The following is a 14,995-nucleotide window of genomic DNA, read 5'->3' as shown; positions in this document are numbered from 1 at the left end:
GTTCCCAGGAGTCCAGATCCAGGAAAGAAAAGGAATGTTTAATCTGATGTCTGCTAACCGCATCACTGGAAACAGCTGATGAGCATTTAAAATCATTTGGTGGCTCTTATTCTAGTCCTCTGCCCATGTTTGTGGAAGCAAGGGGGGTAAAGGTGGTTTTGAGCCACATCTTGTGCTCCCTGGATTCTGAGATTGTGTGGCACCCTGCACAGCCCCTCATGTAAATTAGAACAGCCTTGTGCTGCTTTAATTTTAAGCTCTACTTCCTGTAAGCCCTGGAAAGCAAAGAATAGTCATAGTGAGTGTGTTACGGCCATGATTCCAATGCACCCCCTACAGCTGGGGGGATGTCTGAGAGATGGGCCAGTACAGACCCTTACACTAGGTTGTACACCAGCTGGGGAGGCCTCTGTGCTCAATATTCTCATAAGGCTGTTTCTGCCCTCTGAGGCAACTTTTATGCTGCCAAAGTGGCCCAAAGGGGCATTAGTGTAGGTGAGAATTGGGCCCCATATCACAGCACTAAAAGGAAGAAACTTCTTGAGAACTAAATTAAATTTAACACTGAGCTGCGTACTGTTCTAATCTGGAAAATGCGTTGTGTTTAAAGGCATAGTAGGTTTCTGCCTCACAGGTTCAAGCACGTCTATTCATTTTAGATGCAAAACTGTGTTTTCTGTTGGGATTCTGCTCTTATTCTCAGCTCGCCAGCTTTGCAGTACTGATAGAAAACACATTTTAACTTGTTTAGTAACATTCTGTTGATGTATGAGCTAGAATAGAGCTGAAGCCGAGCAGGCTGAAATCCATTAAGGGAGAAATTGAGAGCCAGCACAAAACCTACCTGTATGCACCAGTTTAAGACATATCCTGAGACTTTAAGTGGTATGTAGGCTATCTGCTGATTCTGGACCCTGACTAAACTTGGGGATGTATTAACATGTTTTCTAAACATAACACCCAAAGTCACCAGTTACTTTTGAAATCTTGTTCTTAACATCTTTTCCCCCGGTCTTTACTAAGATCAGTGTAAAAAGCTGCATAAGATTTTCAACATTAGCAGGGTTACTATTTACAGCATTTTTCTCATCCTATCAAGGAAACAGTTGCTACATGAATTTGAAAGGGAACTTGTCATTAAATAAGAGGATGGCTGTAAAATTCAGCCATGTGCGGAAAGATTCCGGATACGAGAAGTACAGCAGTACATCTGAGCATCCGGTTAAACACAGGTTGTTCTGCTCTGGCACAGTCCTCACCAGGATCAGAGTGTTTGCTTCATTAAATAAAAAGAATTTAAAACTGGATGTCTTCCCCAAATGAGCATTGCAAGATCTAAAAGCAGGAGCAGTGCTGTGGACAGTGGAAAGGCTGTAGGAACACTGGATGGGTCAGCAAGCACAAGAGAAAAGTAAGCACTAACACAGATGTCTGCTGAAGAGTTCCTGCATTCTGTGAAAATCTGTCAAGAATAAAATCCTAACCTTGTTCAAGAACAAGATAAGAAGCCAATAAGAATGTTGTAGAACTTTTGTCTTTGAGTGTCTCAGCTTTCCCTGCTGCAGTTAAAACTCATTGTGAAGGAATCTAATCTGTCAGGAAGTTCTAAATGAAGTTAGCTGGCGTAGCTGTGAGCAGATGTGCATCGGCTAAGACTCCAGAGGAAGAAATAGTCTTACTAACAGGTATAATCTAGTTATGCTTGAGAGAACAGACTTTTAGAAGACCGCTGTGCCCAGCAGCTAAACTGGCATGTGTTTGAAAAGCTGGTCCCTTCATTTAGGAGCCAAAGGCCTTATCTAAACACACAAGATGTACTGTTTTAACTGTGCCAATATAGTTAAGTAGTTAAAACACAATACACACAAATATACAACCATGCTAGGGATTTTACTTGTATAACTAGATCAGTTTAAAAAAACATGCATCCCAAGCCAACCTAGTTTATACCAGTACAAAATCTGGGGGTAGGCCAGACCTAAATGAGCATCTGTCCTCAAGTGCTTAACCTGGCAAGAATTTCAGTTCAGCTCTCTTTAGAAGAGATTCAAACCAGAGTGGTGAAGAGCAACCCAGGGAGACTTGTGGAGGATTTAGTGATGCAGGGGAGGAAACTAAATCTACAAAGCAAATGTCTAGGATTCCTTTCTACAGAGAGACTTTGACACTAGCTCTAAGCAGAGGGCTGTGGAGTGGGGAAATGTACTGTGCATTACTTGGTGTGTGGGCCAAATGCTGTATTGGGATCAAATGTGGCTGCTCAGGCCATGCAATGCAGCTGGGAATGGGCTGCAACTGACCTGCAGAAATTTCCTCTGGTATAGGGGGGCTCTCTGCTGGCTCAGATGTGCTTGATCTGAGCCCTGTCTGCACCTGGCCCACCATCAGTGTAGTGAGGAGGGAAGGAGCATGCCAGAGCTCACTTTGTTGGTTCCCTCACTGGTGCAGACTGTGGGTTCCATTAAGGACCCTACATCTGTGGTGCAACTTAGAGCTGCTTATTGGCAGTTCCAGGTGGTGATGGTGCTGGAGGGTCTGGGAGCTGTAGCTGGTTACCTAATGCTCCCTCCATTCTCTGGTGCTGACGGTGTAGGAGATAATCTGGCATAGTGTTTCTCTGTGCTGCGTTTTCCTTTGTCAGGGCAGTGTGGATTGTCTGACCCTGTCATGAAGTCATAATGCTGAATACATGGCACTAATCACACCAACATCAGTGTGAAGTTACAAATGGGAGCAAGAGAAGAGTCAGAATGAACATCGTAATGGCTTTGGTGGGGCAGTTCTATCTCATTTGTTGAGATGAATCATAGAAATGTAGAGCCAGAAGGGACCTCAAGAAGTCATGTAGTCCATCCCCAGCACTGAGGCAGGATTAAGCATATCTAGACCATCCCATCTACACCATGAATTTTGTTTATTTATGACTATCTGAAAGCTCTCCCCAGAACAAAAGTCTCAAGGAACTGGGCTATGCACAGTTCTTGTACTGATTTAACTTTTGGCTAGGGGTGTGATCTGTTTTACCAAAATAGGTAAATCATTGCAGACTTCAGAGAAGCAGGCCTGAGGCCCAATGGAGGGCCTTCTGCAGCAGATGAGTTAATGGGAAAACAAAACTCAGCAATACTAGCTTGGAAACAAACACGCTCTCATTTGTGAATGAGAGCGCCCATAGGAAAATATTAGTGACAATGCCATAGGCAGGTACAGCAGAGGACACATCCAGTACATATATTTGTACTGCAAGTGCTGACCTGACCTTCTCTGGAGCACTTGGAATCTCATTAGATACAACATTTATATGCGAGACTGCGTCAAACCCAGCTCCAAAATCCTACATCATTGGTCAGCAGTGTTGCTTGGATTTCCTTTTTTAACTGGTGACAATCTTCAGAGCCAGAAAATGGGTCTGGATTGATGAGGATTTTGTTCTGATGTGGCACCATAGCCAAGCTAGTTCAGATCTTTGCCATCCTAAAAGCCATATGTGGCTGCTGAGTTCAATCTGAAACCAGTGGGTTTGAAGAGGTGCAAATTAACACACAGCCCTGGCCTATTGTATTAGATTTTGAAAAGGCAAGCTAAAAAGCTCTTGTGCAGTCAGTGTTTTTAAAGCTTAAAAAAAAAAAAGTGGTGACTGACAAAAAGATACAACTGATCTGCCAGCTATGCAGCTTCGTTTACTCACCATTCCCTAATTAGCCCCACCCATTCGGGCTGCCATTGCCCAAGCAAGTAAACAAAGTTGCTTCTTAAGAAATAGGACAAAAACAGATGTTTTTCAGATGCCAAAGTGCAGAGTCAGAAAGCAATAATTTCCCCTTCTTCAGACTTCTCTGCTATAAACAGAGGAGAGGTACTAAAAACAGAATAATTCACAAAATTATTGTATTGAAAACTGAGATTCAGGTTGGATGGATGTTGGCGCATGATATAATCTAGGGACAAGTAAAGAGGTTGCCTTGCTCTGCTATTCCAGGGCATCCACAGCTGCCTAATCAAGAGCCAGGCTGGCATCTTGCCACAAGCCCCAGGCGTGTAGAGATGTAGAACTGTGGAGATTACAGGACCCAGAGTGCATTATACCACTTTGATCAGAGCAGTCCAGTCTCATTACACAGCTGGACCTTTAACCTCTAGAATAAAATTGAGGGCAACCGCAGAGCACCGTGGGCCATGTCTGGCCGTGTAACCTGTCGGCTGCGTACTGGCCACCTCTGTTTTTACTGAGGTATCCCTCACTCCTCTTCCTCTCTTCCAGGAGTGAGAATCTGTGCGCCTCATTCTGATCTCACTTACAGCAGTATGAATCACTGAAGTGGGTGGTGGGGAGGAGAATAGGGGTCTGTGTGTCTCTTGGTTTAATGCCTTTCCCTATGTATGCCTTACATGAGAGGATGATGTAGGACTGAGAAACTGAATCCTTCACATTTACTGTTATCATTCATCTAAATCCCAATTTCAGCACTGGTACCCCCTGGCCTTAGGCAAAGACACCTATGCCTCCATTTCCTCATCTAGAGGTAATACTTGCCAGGCATTCAGGACTGCTGCGACCTATATACTGTTAGTAAAGTGCTTTGACTGTGGGGAAATGCTATACTAGTATCAGGAGATCATGTGCTGTTACTCTTGCCACTGGGGGGGCACTTAGCAGACCTCTCTGCCAATGCTGTTCACTGGCTGGTAGCTCAGGGATCATTAGAGGGAGGAGGAACACCTAGGCCTTCTCTTACAACTTGATCTTTGCAAACTTTGAGTCACCAGCAAGGCAAGTACAAATATTCTGGTCACTGGCCTGGGTTCTGCAGTAGCCTGTTTATCACATATGAAGCTAATTTCTAAGCAAATCCTGCTCGGTTTTATGTTAAAATGGTTTCTTGACACTTGGGCTGCAGTTAACGAGCAGAATGGTTAATTACTCAGTGATTTTTATTTGTCCTGGTGACACGATCTGCTTTCAACGTCCATGCAGTGAAATATATAGAGATCAGCTTTAGTACAAGTTCTGCAGCTAATAGCTTGGGTACAAGATACTGTTGGGTGTATGCTGTAATTAAGAGGGGAGTAGCACAGAGCCAGTTTCCGAAACTGATCTCTTGCTTTTCAAATGGCTTTTATTTAGCAATTTGCTATTATTGCTGCTCTTTCAGAAACTCCTTTTGACTTAAGCAATGTGACCCCATTTATGACGAGAAATGTGTAAGGGTATTGAGGCCTGTGTGAGAAGAAGGTTGAGGTTGGGATCTCCAGAAAGACTTAAGCATCCAGTTTCTCTGGAATGTTAGTGGGGTGTGGGTGCTGAACTTCCTTATTTTCCTTCGAAAATTCCAGCCTAACTCCCTGCTGCCAGTAATGGATCTGATGGACAGTGATACAAAGAGAGCCATGTTAGCTATTAAAACCCAAGGTGTGCCTTGAGTCTTCACAGCAGATTCCACCCTGTGCTAGATGCCAAGGAGGGCAGGGGGAGGTGTGGGGGGGAACATATTGAAATCAAGGTACAGCAAGTGAGCCAGCCAGCCCGTTTGTGCCCCTGGATGGGTTGTTCATCAGTGGTGTTTGTGGCCCTGTTGCGCCTTCCTCTTCAAAATCTAGCTCCAAGAGGCTCAACAAGCAGGTGATTTCCCAAACCCAGATTGATCTTCTGTGTTGCTTATGTGATCACTGGGCAGCATAGAGGATTATTTGTAACCAGAGACTCCCAAACCTTCCTCCCCTTCTCAAACTGCTGCCTTCCTTCCCCTGCTTTAACTTGGGTACTCAGACATTGAACCAGTTCTTCTCCCCCACACCCCACCCCCACAGCACCCTTTCCTCCCCACTATAACTTCTTGATAACTCCCTGATAGTTGTTATATCCAGGCCTGGCTTTACCTGCTTAATCTGGCGTAAGCATTTTATGCTGTCCTACACATCCCCTCTGGGTTGTCAAATTGTAGAGCAGCTCCTATTCCTGGTCCAAATGCCCTTTTGGAAAAGCATGTTAAAGCAAACCTGAAAAGAGTTGCATGGAATAGACCGTCCTGAGCCTGCATCTATCTGTGTTCTTGTAATCATTCAGGCTCTGACCTCTCTCACAAGCCAACATATGCTGCTGTTCCTTGATCTTATGTAAGTAAAAGATAGTGGCATCCACCCTCTAGCTCTGAAATGACCAGGCGATCACGTGGAGTAGTTCAGCAAGCTCACGAGTGATTAGAAGAGATGGGCTGAGGGAGGTGTGGTCTCTCTGATCAGGAGTATGAATGGATGGGTAAATCTGGTGTGCCTGAATGTTTTCTCTGCCTGAAAATCTCATTCCACAAGCCAGTAAGTTTCAGTAGCACATTGGTCAGATCCAGTCCTGCCTAGATCTCCTATATGGAAGTGCACTGCTTCCTTTCTCACTGAGAGAGCTGTGAACTTAGCCTTCCCAGTTCACACTGGGTGTTTATGCTCCACATTTTCTGCTGCAGAGGTTCCCAGACTGTAATCTACTGAGAGCTGGCTGCTCACCTGTTGCTGGCTCACCTCCTTTCCGGCTGCTAAAATGTCATTAAGACGGCTAAAAACCACACTGCATACTTCACTGTTCTCCATGCAAGCCATTGCCTCGGGGCATTGTGGAACAGCCAAAGGGAGGAGAGGTGTCTCACATGTGGTCCATGCTATGAAAATGGTTGAGCCTCCAGTCTTTCTAACCCACAAATGGAGCTTTGGCACTGCTAACCAGCTGTAGCCCATCCTGCGCTGGAGTCCAGCGTATTGACTGCCTGTGTCCCCAGCATGTCTGACTCCATCCAGCATGCTCACAGCCAGTGTCAGAAACAACAAGGCATTTTGCATGCGTGGCTCTCCATTAAATGAGCAAGCCTTTAATAACATTTATACACAGGGCAGACTTGAGTCAGTGCAAAGACAGTGATCAGAACATCGTCCCCATAAGGACAGGTGTGCATCCCTGCATCTGTCAGCGTGCAGAGAACCTGTTCTCCTCTGTCTGTGCCTTGCACTGATGTTGCAGAGGTAGCTGCACTGTGGCTCTACATCCAGTTTCCTTGTAGCTGAATGCTGTCAGCAAATCCATTGTTGCTCTTTAGGGATGACCTTGAAAATCCTATCTCCCGCCAGCAGCAAGGATCGGAGCTGAGGCATTCAAAACTCTGGCATTTGCAGAACAATTCCCAGCATGATAAACTAGCTGTGAAGAAAGGGCAAGGTCTCATGTTCAGCGTCTGGAACTCTGCGTATGATACCTCCCCACGAGGCTTTATGCTTCTACAACGACTTTTGACAGAGTTGGTTTCCAGAGCTTTGTCAGACTCCTGGCTGCTGTTACATGCCGATGTACTGTAATCTTCTCATGTGCATGTTTCGTTTAGGGGAACAATAAGAGGAGATCTCAAACCATGCAGCTCAATTGCTCCCCAGTGTCAGTGACACCCCTCACTTTCACCTGCACCCTCTTTGCAGCTGGCTTTTGAAGGATTTCCTCATGGATCTCTTCCCCAGTATAATGCGTAGTCATCCTCCATTCTAAGCCTTCCCTCCTAAGGTGGTTTTGACCATATTTGAATACTTTTATTTATTTTATTTTTTTAACTTGTGCTTTCCATGACTTCTCTTCACAGTTCTGGTTTTACTAACTTTGACTGCATCTCTCTGTCTTCTCCCTTCTGCATCCCACCTTTCCCTCCCCTCCCAGATCTTGCAGTGTTCAAGGAGCGGCTGAGATTGCTAACAGTAGGAGGTATGCAAATAATGAGCCTTTAACCCTTCTGGAGTTCAGGACTCTTTGAATAGGTTATTCTGGGCATGTGCAGAGCGGGTAAAGTTACAAAACCCTTCCATGTTTCATCAACAGTGTCAAGTGTTTTGTATCGTTTTTTAATTTCTCTCTGAATAACAGTGCCTGAGCTAAATGCTTGGTTAGTGATGCTGCCAACATGCATAGACTTATTTTAATCCTGAGTTTTTTCAGGTGCTTTCCATACTGTCCACTTGCATGTCTGGCTTGCCAGAAATCCTATTTCATTGTGCTCAATCATTCTCTGGTATCCCTGATATCTTCTAGAGCCTACAACCTGTTTTGAATTGGCATAATAGTTGGGTAGCTTTCAATGCACCTACCTTTCTTTGACCAGATAACATTCATATTACTAGGTCCACTTTGCTTTCATCTGAATTGTTATTGTGCATGGAGGCCAATTTTCCCTGTTGGGCACCTAAGGTCAGGCCCTTCTAAGTTTCAGCCTCTAAACAGTCTGTCAGAGGTGCCGAGCGTCTGTGTTGCCATTGACTTCCATATGCTTGGCAGATTTGAAAAATCAAGCACCTAAAGAAACGGCCTACTTCCAGGAATCCAAACTGGGGGATTTTGGGCCAGTGTTTTTAAAGAGATGATCTCTGTGTTTAGAATAAAATAACCCTGTATAGCGAATAAATAGAAAGGTTAGGGAGAGCCCGACCACACTGTACTGCCATTGGACCGTGTCTGTGTGCTTCTTCATAGTCCTGTTCTACAGGTTACATGCGGTGACATGGAGAAGCATGGGGGTGAGTAGCAAGGGAATTCGTCCCAGTTGTGTGGCTGGGAACAGCCCACAATCAGATGTGCCCGCCTACAGACTGAGTATATTCCTTTTTCCTGCTGTCACTAGATCCTTGAATCTCGCCCTCCTGACTTGCATCTGACCTAGATCTAAACTGCCTGTGTGCGAACTCTGCCCCTAATCCACACCCTCACACCCAGTTATATGAATTGATCTTTGGTTTCTATAAATACCAACAGTAATACAAAAACTGGAGCATAGCAAGGGAGCAGAGAAACAAAGGTCTGAAAACAACCCTGAACGTTGATCCTTGTGTTCACGTAGCCACCATAAAATTAAAGCAAAAAGTCAAGGGAAGCTCAGAAACCTGAATCTGTAACTGCAGTCCCATTGTGCAGGGGCAGCAAGTTTGTGTAATTTTTGGTGGTACCCAGAACAGGTCCAAGTCTCTCTCTTCTCTCTTTCACCCCCTCCCCCCACCTGCCTAAGGCTCTGGGAGGGAGTTTGGGTGCAGGAGGGGGTGCAGGCTCTGGGAGGGAGTTTGGGTGTTGGAGGGGGCTTGGCGTGCAGGAGAGGGTGAGGGGTGCAGCACTTACCTTGGCCAGCTCCCGAAAGGGACCTGCACACCCCTCTGGCAGCAGTTCCTAGGCAGGGGGCTGAGGGGACTCTACATGCTGCTGCCCACAGGCACTACCCCCGCAGCTCCCATTGGCTGGAGTTCCCTGCCAATGGGAGCTGCAGAGTCGGGGCTGGGGCAGCGCGCGGAGACACACGTCCCTCCTGGGGCCACAGGGACATGCTGGCCGCTTCTGGGAGTGGCACGGAGCAAGGGTGGGCAGATAGCCGCCTTAGCCCTGCTGTGCTGCCGATGGTGAGGGCAGCAGCCGGGGCCCCTGGGCTCTCTTAAATTGCCTAGGGGCAGCAGGCAGGGCCAGGAGATGCCAAGGGAGAGACCTGCCCCCAAACATTGGTGGAGCCATGCCCCAGGGCCCTGAATATTACTGGCGCACGGACCCCAGGGGCCCATACAACTCGCCACCCCGGCCAGGTGTCCCCAAGCCCCCATCCTCTAGAGTGGAGGATGAAGGAGTGGGTGAGCCATCACCTTGCAAAGAGCAAGAGGAGGCAAACAGCCTGCACACACCTAGCAGCTGTCGGGACCCCTAAAGGGATCCGCCTCTATCTCCTGGGCCTGTAGTTCACCCTCTTCTCTTGTTAGTGTCCTGTTGGGTTCCGGGATGTGGCCGGGGGGAAGCCCGTCCACAGCTAAAGGCCTCTCTCCCAGCCTATGGGGAGCTCCCCTTGCCAGTGTGGCAGGCAGGCTCGGAGGGCCCCAGCCTAGTACCAAAGAGTTTCCAAGTGGCAGGTGGCTTTTCACAAAACTCATTGGCATTAAACACCCACTTCCTTCTTGAGGCCACGTTTCTGCCGAAAGGCAGCATGTCCATGGCTGAGTTATCAGCTCAGGCCAGCGTAGCACTTCCCTGCTGCCTGTGCTTTTTTAGTACTGCTGCTGGAGTAGAGCTGAAATCCTATGTCCATTGCCCTGGCCTAATCCCCGCTGCCTTCTAGGGCTTGACTACATAGGGAAATTGCTCCAGAATAAGGTAGGGTGTGAATTTAAAGCACTGTAGGTATTTCAGAATAAGTGTCCACTATGGGAGCTGTTCTGATCAATTTCCTCATGTAGATTTCCCATTACACATCCTTACTCCTATTGGGGAATAACTGCCTTGTGACTGCAGTGGAAACTGCTGTTAATCTAGTCACTAACATAACATTCCTGAGGCTCTCAGCATTTTCTTCGGCATTAGAAAACCCCCAGCCTAGGACTGTTCAGGTGGCTGCCTGCTAGTCATGGAGAAGGAGCATGTCTGTGCAATGTAGTCCCATCTCCTACCCGGTGACCTTGCCGCATCTCTCCCACAGGCTTTTTTGGCTTCACCCCGGTGTGTGTAATTTATATATAAACAACAGCTTCACTTAAATTGTATTTAATTGCTCAACACAGCCAAAAGCAAAGGCTGAGTTGAGCAATCGCTGGGCAAGCAATAAGTGATAGAGGAGGTAAAGAGACCAACTCTTTTTAGGCGTATGGAGCCAGATTCTGCCCTTTACTCCCTTTGAAGGCAGTAGGCTCCATTATACCCCAGAGCAGGGGTGGGCAAACTTTTTGGCCCAAGGGCCACATCTGGGTGGTGAAATTGTATGCAGCGCCATGAATGTAGGGCTAGGGCAGGGGGTTGGGGTGTGGGAGAGTGTGGGGAGGGGAGTGTGGTATGCAGGAAGGGGCTCAGGGTAAGGGGTTCGGGTGCAGGAGGGGGTGCGGAGTGCGGCAGAGGGATCAGGGCAGGGGTTTGGGGGCTCAGGGCAGGGAGTTGGGCTGCGGGCTCCAGCCTGGCATTGCTTACCTCAAGCGGCTCCTGGGTGGCAGCGGGGTACAGTGGGGTTAAGGCAGGCTGCCTGCCTGTCCTGGCCCTGCACCGCTCCCAGAAGTGGCCAACATGTCTGGCAGTGGCTCCTGGGGGTGAGCGGGGGAGGCAGGCGGCTCTGCTGCACGCTGTCCTCACCTGCGGGTACCACCCCCAGAGCTCCCACTGGCTGTGGTTCCCTGTTCCTGGCCAATGAGAGCTGCTGGGGGCAGTGCCTTCACGTGAGGGCAGCGCATGGAGCCCTCTGCCCCTCTTTCTTCCTCCCCTCCCCCCAGTGGGGGTGGTGTGTGTGTGCAGGGATGTGGTGCCGGCCACTTCCGGTATCGGTAATCCCGTGGGCCTGATTGGAAAGCCCAGATGGGCCGGATCCGGCCCACGGGCCGTAGTTTGCCCTCCCCTGCCCCAGAGGTATAAAATCCTATTGTGGAGAGAAGGCATTCAGCAGCACAAACCACCTGCCACTGCAGTTCAGCTAGAGGGCCCCAGATCTAGCCAGCTCGGCATGGACAGGGCACGAGCATCTTGGAGACATGAATGCAGTGCATGTGCCAGCAGCAGGACTCTGTGGAACTCCAGTGAGACCAGCTGTTCCTTCACCCCCACAGGGAGTGGCTGCCACGTTGCTCATCACTTGCCCATCCCCAGGATGACTCACCTGGAGTGCAGTAGCACAGAGATATGTCCATTGAGGTAACTCAGCACTACTGTGATTTGAGCATTAGAAAAGCCAAGAAGACAGACCCGGAACTTGCCACGGACAGGTCCCTCCCCCATGGAAACTCCACTCTAGCCAATTGAGACTTTAACTGCAGGCTTAAATTTGTGTGTTGTTAAAGTTGCACCCTCCCACCAAGGCAGGAAATTCTAAACAGCATCCATATTTGTAACATCATGCATTGTGGCCTCATGTAGCACGGCACATACAGTGTGGGGAATGTAGGGACTGCGTAATACTGAGTTGAGATTTTAGAGGGCCTGACTGTAGACCTAGAGGAGGTCACATGCATTCAAAGACTGGAGTGTTGATATGAGCTGCGATGACTCTTCTGTGTCATTCAGGCTTCGGCCATTTCATGGAAAGTGTATACTGCCATGTGGTCCCTAACCCTTCCTGTGGAAGGCACTAGTCACTCTGTAAATGTGTATTTAGCCACCCAGTAACAATCTTACTCCATGATGTTACCCATCCCTTTGGTGTCATCCTGCCAACCTGTGTGTGGCAGGATTCCAGAGTTGGCACTATTATGGCACATGGCTATTCATCCCCATACGAGTGCAGAGGAGCTGCAGTGACGGCACAGATGCAAGTGGGATGGCCTGAGCCCTGGGCCGGGTTAAACCCTATATCAAAGCTAAGCAGATTTCTCAGCACCAGGAGAGATCAAATCCTGTTTATTTGCTTTTACTAGTTCACCACACTTCTAGTTAATAGGTAAGTGTGGCCTAATGGTTAGAAAAGGGGACTGGTGGTCAGGATTCCAGGGTTCTGGTCCCAGCTCTGCCGCTGAGTTGCTGGGTTATGAAAGGAAAGTCCTTTTCAGTGCCTCAGTTTCTCTGTCTCAAGCATTTTGACCTACCTCACAGAGGTTGTGGTTTCATGTTTGTCACTCACTTTGAGTTCCACTGAGGTGCTATAGGCCAGGCTAGTAATTATTGAACATCAACAGGAAGGTTATTTTTGTGGATTTAAAAATACCCCCTTCACAACTTGAAACTTCCTGTCCAGAGTTCCAGCTTGGTTCTGTGGCCCATTTATGCCCTCTAAAAAAGGGCTTGACAGTATAAAAGCTGCTGGGAGCATGCCTGTAATTAGCTGTGCTAATTATCTGCCTGTTTTACTAGTGCCTTCAAACAATGTTAAACAACCTTCAAATACATTCCTGCCAATACATCGCCCATGATTAAATTGCTCCATCAGTGCTCACTTTTAAATCAGAGGTCCTTCCACTTTCAAAAGTGGGCATTGAAAGATGCTCTGATAGAGGGAGCCCTAAAGAGCCATTAACATGGAGTGACCTTGTCTAGATGTGACTAGGCAGCTGAGAATGTAGACAAACCACTGCATGGACACAGGATGGCTCCTATCAGTGGACTCCAGTTACCGCAGGCAGGTCAGGAACTCTGTGTCTGCCCAGAGGAGTTATTGCTAGTCCAAATATGGAATGAAAATAGAATTTCTTAGCAGATCTCTATCTGCTTTGAAACAAGGTACAAGGAGCAGGGCTGAGTTACATGTAAATAAGGGGTGGGTGTACTAGCCAACACTCCCACCTAGCTGCCTGCTTCTAAAAGGAGATGATCTGGTCAGAGAGACAGTTGTAATGGTGTTTAAATTGTAATCATGTGAGCCAGCGTACAGCTTTGGTAACGTCTGGGGGAGCTTGGTGGGGAAGAAACCTCATGGCACAATTGGCCTGTTGGTAGAGGAGGAATGGCATATATAAGGCCATATTAGTAACATCTCTGGTTACCACTGGCGTACAGGTTAATCATTAAGAGATTGCCTTTGGTAATGGGATGTTGCATAGGCATTGCTGCCCTGTTCTGAGCCCCTCGCCTCCCCCTTGCCAGTTCTTTGCTTTGAGCCCTGTATTTGAGTCCCATGTAGATTTCCTTACAGACCATTAATTTATTTTAAGATGAAACTTCCCATTTACTATGCTGAAGGCTTCAGCATCGCCTGCTCAGATACCAAGGTGTGGTGAGCTTGGTGTAAGAACTTATTCACCACAGGGGAAAACAAAGAGCTCCAAGGGTGGCCAAGTTTAAACTCATAGGCCTGAACAGGGGCCATCTCCTGGGAAGAGTAGCAAAACCCTCCTGCCTGCCTACAAAGAGGGCTTTGCTCAAAGCGCGTGGGTCCCATTTATTGTAAAATACTTCTCTCCCCCGCATGAGCTATTCAGAAGAGTCCACTGCAGAACCCTGAAACTGACGCAGCTTTCTTTATCTTGCTTTCCTTCCTTATTTTTTATTGTTTTGGGTCGGTCCGTTTAACCTTTTTGTTTTCTGCTTCAACTTTGTTTTGTTAATTCCAAACATGTGGTGAAATCTGTTTGCTCAATGACTCTGGCCAATCCTCTTTGTTTTTTCTTTTCTCACCTATATTATATTCCTAAAATGTATTTTGTGTATGTGGGACTCAATCCATCTCAATTCAACACTCAATTTAATTACCAATTTATATGCATATATATTGCTTTGTTGTGTTTGTATCCTGGCATTGCCTGCGTGCCTTTTGTAATAACCTTTTTGTTCTGTGCTTGTGTGTTGTTTAATTACTGCTTGGTTATTTATCCACACAAACCTCCTTCATGCTTATTTTTGGTTTTTGTGCTGCTTTTTTGTCATCCTCCCCACAACCCTGGTTCCTGTGTGACTGTCCATGTCCGAAACCACACCCCTCTCTCTCTCTCCTGCTTTGGCTTGTCCTACCCATGAAATCCTGCAGGGTTTTATGGACTTGATGAATCGGATCTCGACAAGGTCTTCCACTTGCCCACGACCACTTTCATTGGAGGCAATGAGTCGGCTCTTCCGCTCCGCGAGATCATCCGCCGCCTGGAGGTAAGACAAGTGCAGGGGAATTGCACAGCCTTCAGAAAACTAGGCTGTTCCATGTGGTTCCCAATTTGGGATCTGTATCGGGAGATTTAATAATAAAACTCTGAATGCTACTTCCCCCTGCCTCACCAGAGATCAGAATTCTCTGTTCCCCTTTCCTTTATTACTCATATTCAGCCCTTAACATGGCACTCTTCATCCATGGATCTCCAAGCTCTTCACAGCAATAGGAGGCGCTGTTATCCCCGTTTGACAGCTGGAGAAAGAGGCTGTGAGAGATTGTGATAAGCCCAAGATCACACAGTGAGTTAGGTCACTGTGACCTAACCAAGTTCTGCTTACTACCAATCCAGGGACCGGTATTGCCAGCCCCAAGTGTATAGATTTCATAAGTGCGGTCCCTCCCCAAGAATCATGAGATCGTAATAAAAATACTCCCAGATTTATTATTAGCCTTCTGGATTT

The 14,995-nt window shown here is 47.3% G+C and overlaps 1 protein-coding gene across 8 annotated transcripts in view; it reads left to right on the top strand.

Moving 5' to 3' along the window:
• OGDH (oxoglutarate dehydrogenase) overlaps positions 1-14,995 on the top strand; it is a 95,954-nt gene that overhangs the window by 50,171 nt on the left and 30,788 nt on the right. For 5 of the 8 annotated variants that reach the window (XM_039521376.1, XM_039521378.1, XM_039521377.1 and 2 more), the window contains 2 exons: positions 7,688-7,732; positions 14,418-14,533. In XM_039521376.1, coding sequence (XP_039377310.1) covers positions 7,688-7,732; positions 14,418-14,533 — 161 coding nt within the window. The remainder of the gene's footprint in view (positions 1-7,687; positions 7,733-14,417; positions 14,534-14,995) is intronic. The other 3 variants (XM_039521374.1, XM_039521375.1, XM_039521380.1) reach the window with 1 other exon arrangement.

This window comes from Mauremys reevesii, linkage group 2, assembly GCF_016161935.1.
Source record: "Mauremys reevesii isolate NIE-2019 linkage group 2, ASM1616193v1, whole genome shotgun sequence".
In the NCBI taxonomy this organism is placed as follows: Eukaryota; Metazoa; Chordata; order Testudines; family Geoemydidae; genus Mauremys; species Mauremys reevesii.
This window is presented reverse-complemented; position numbering and strand designations above follow the sequence as displayed.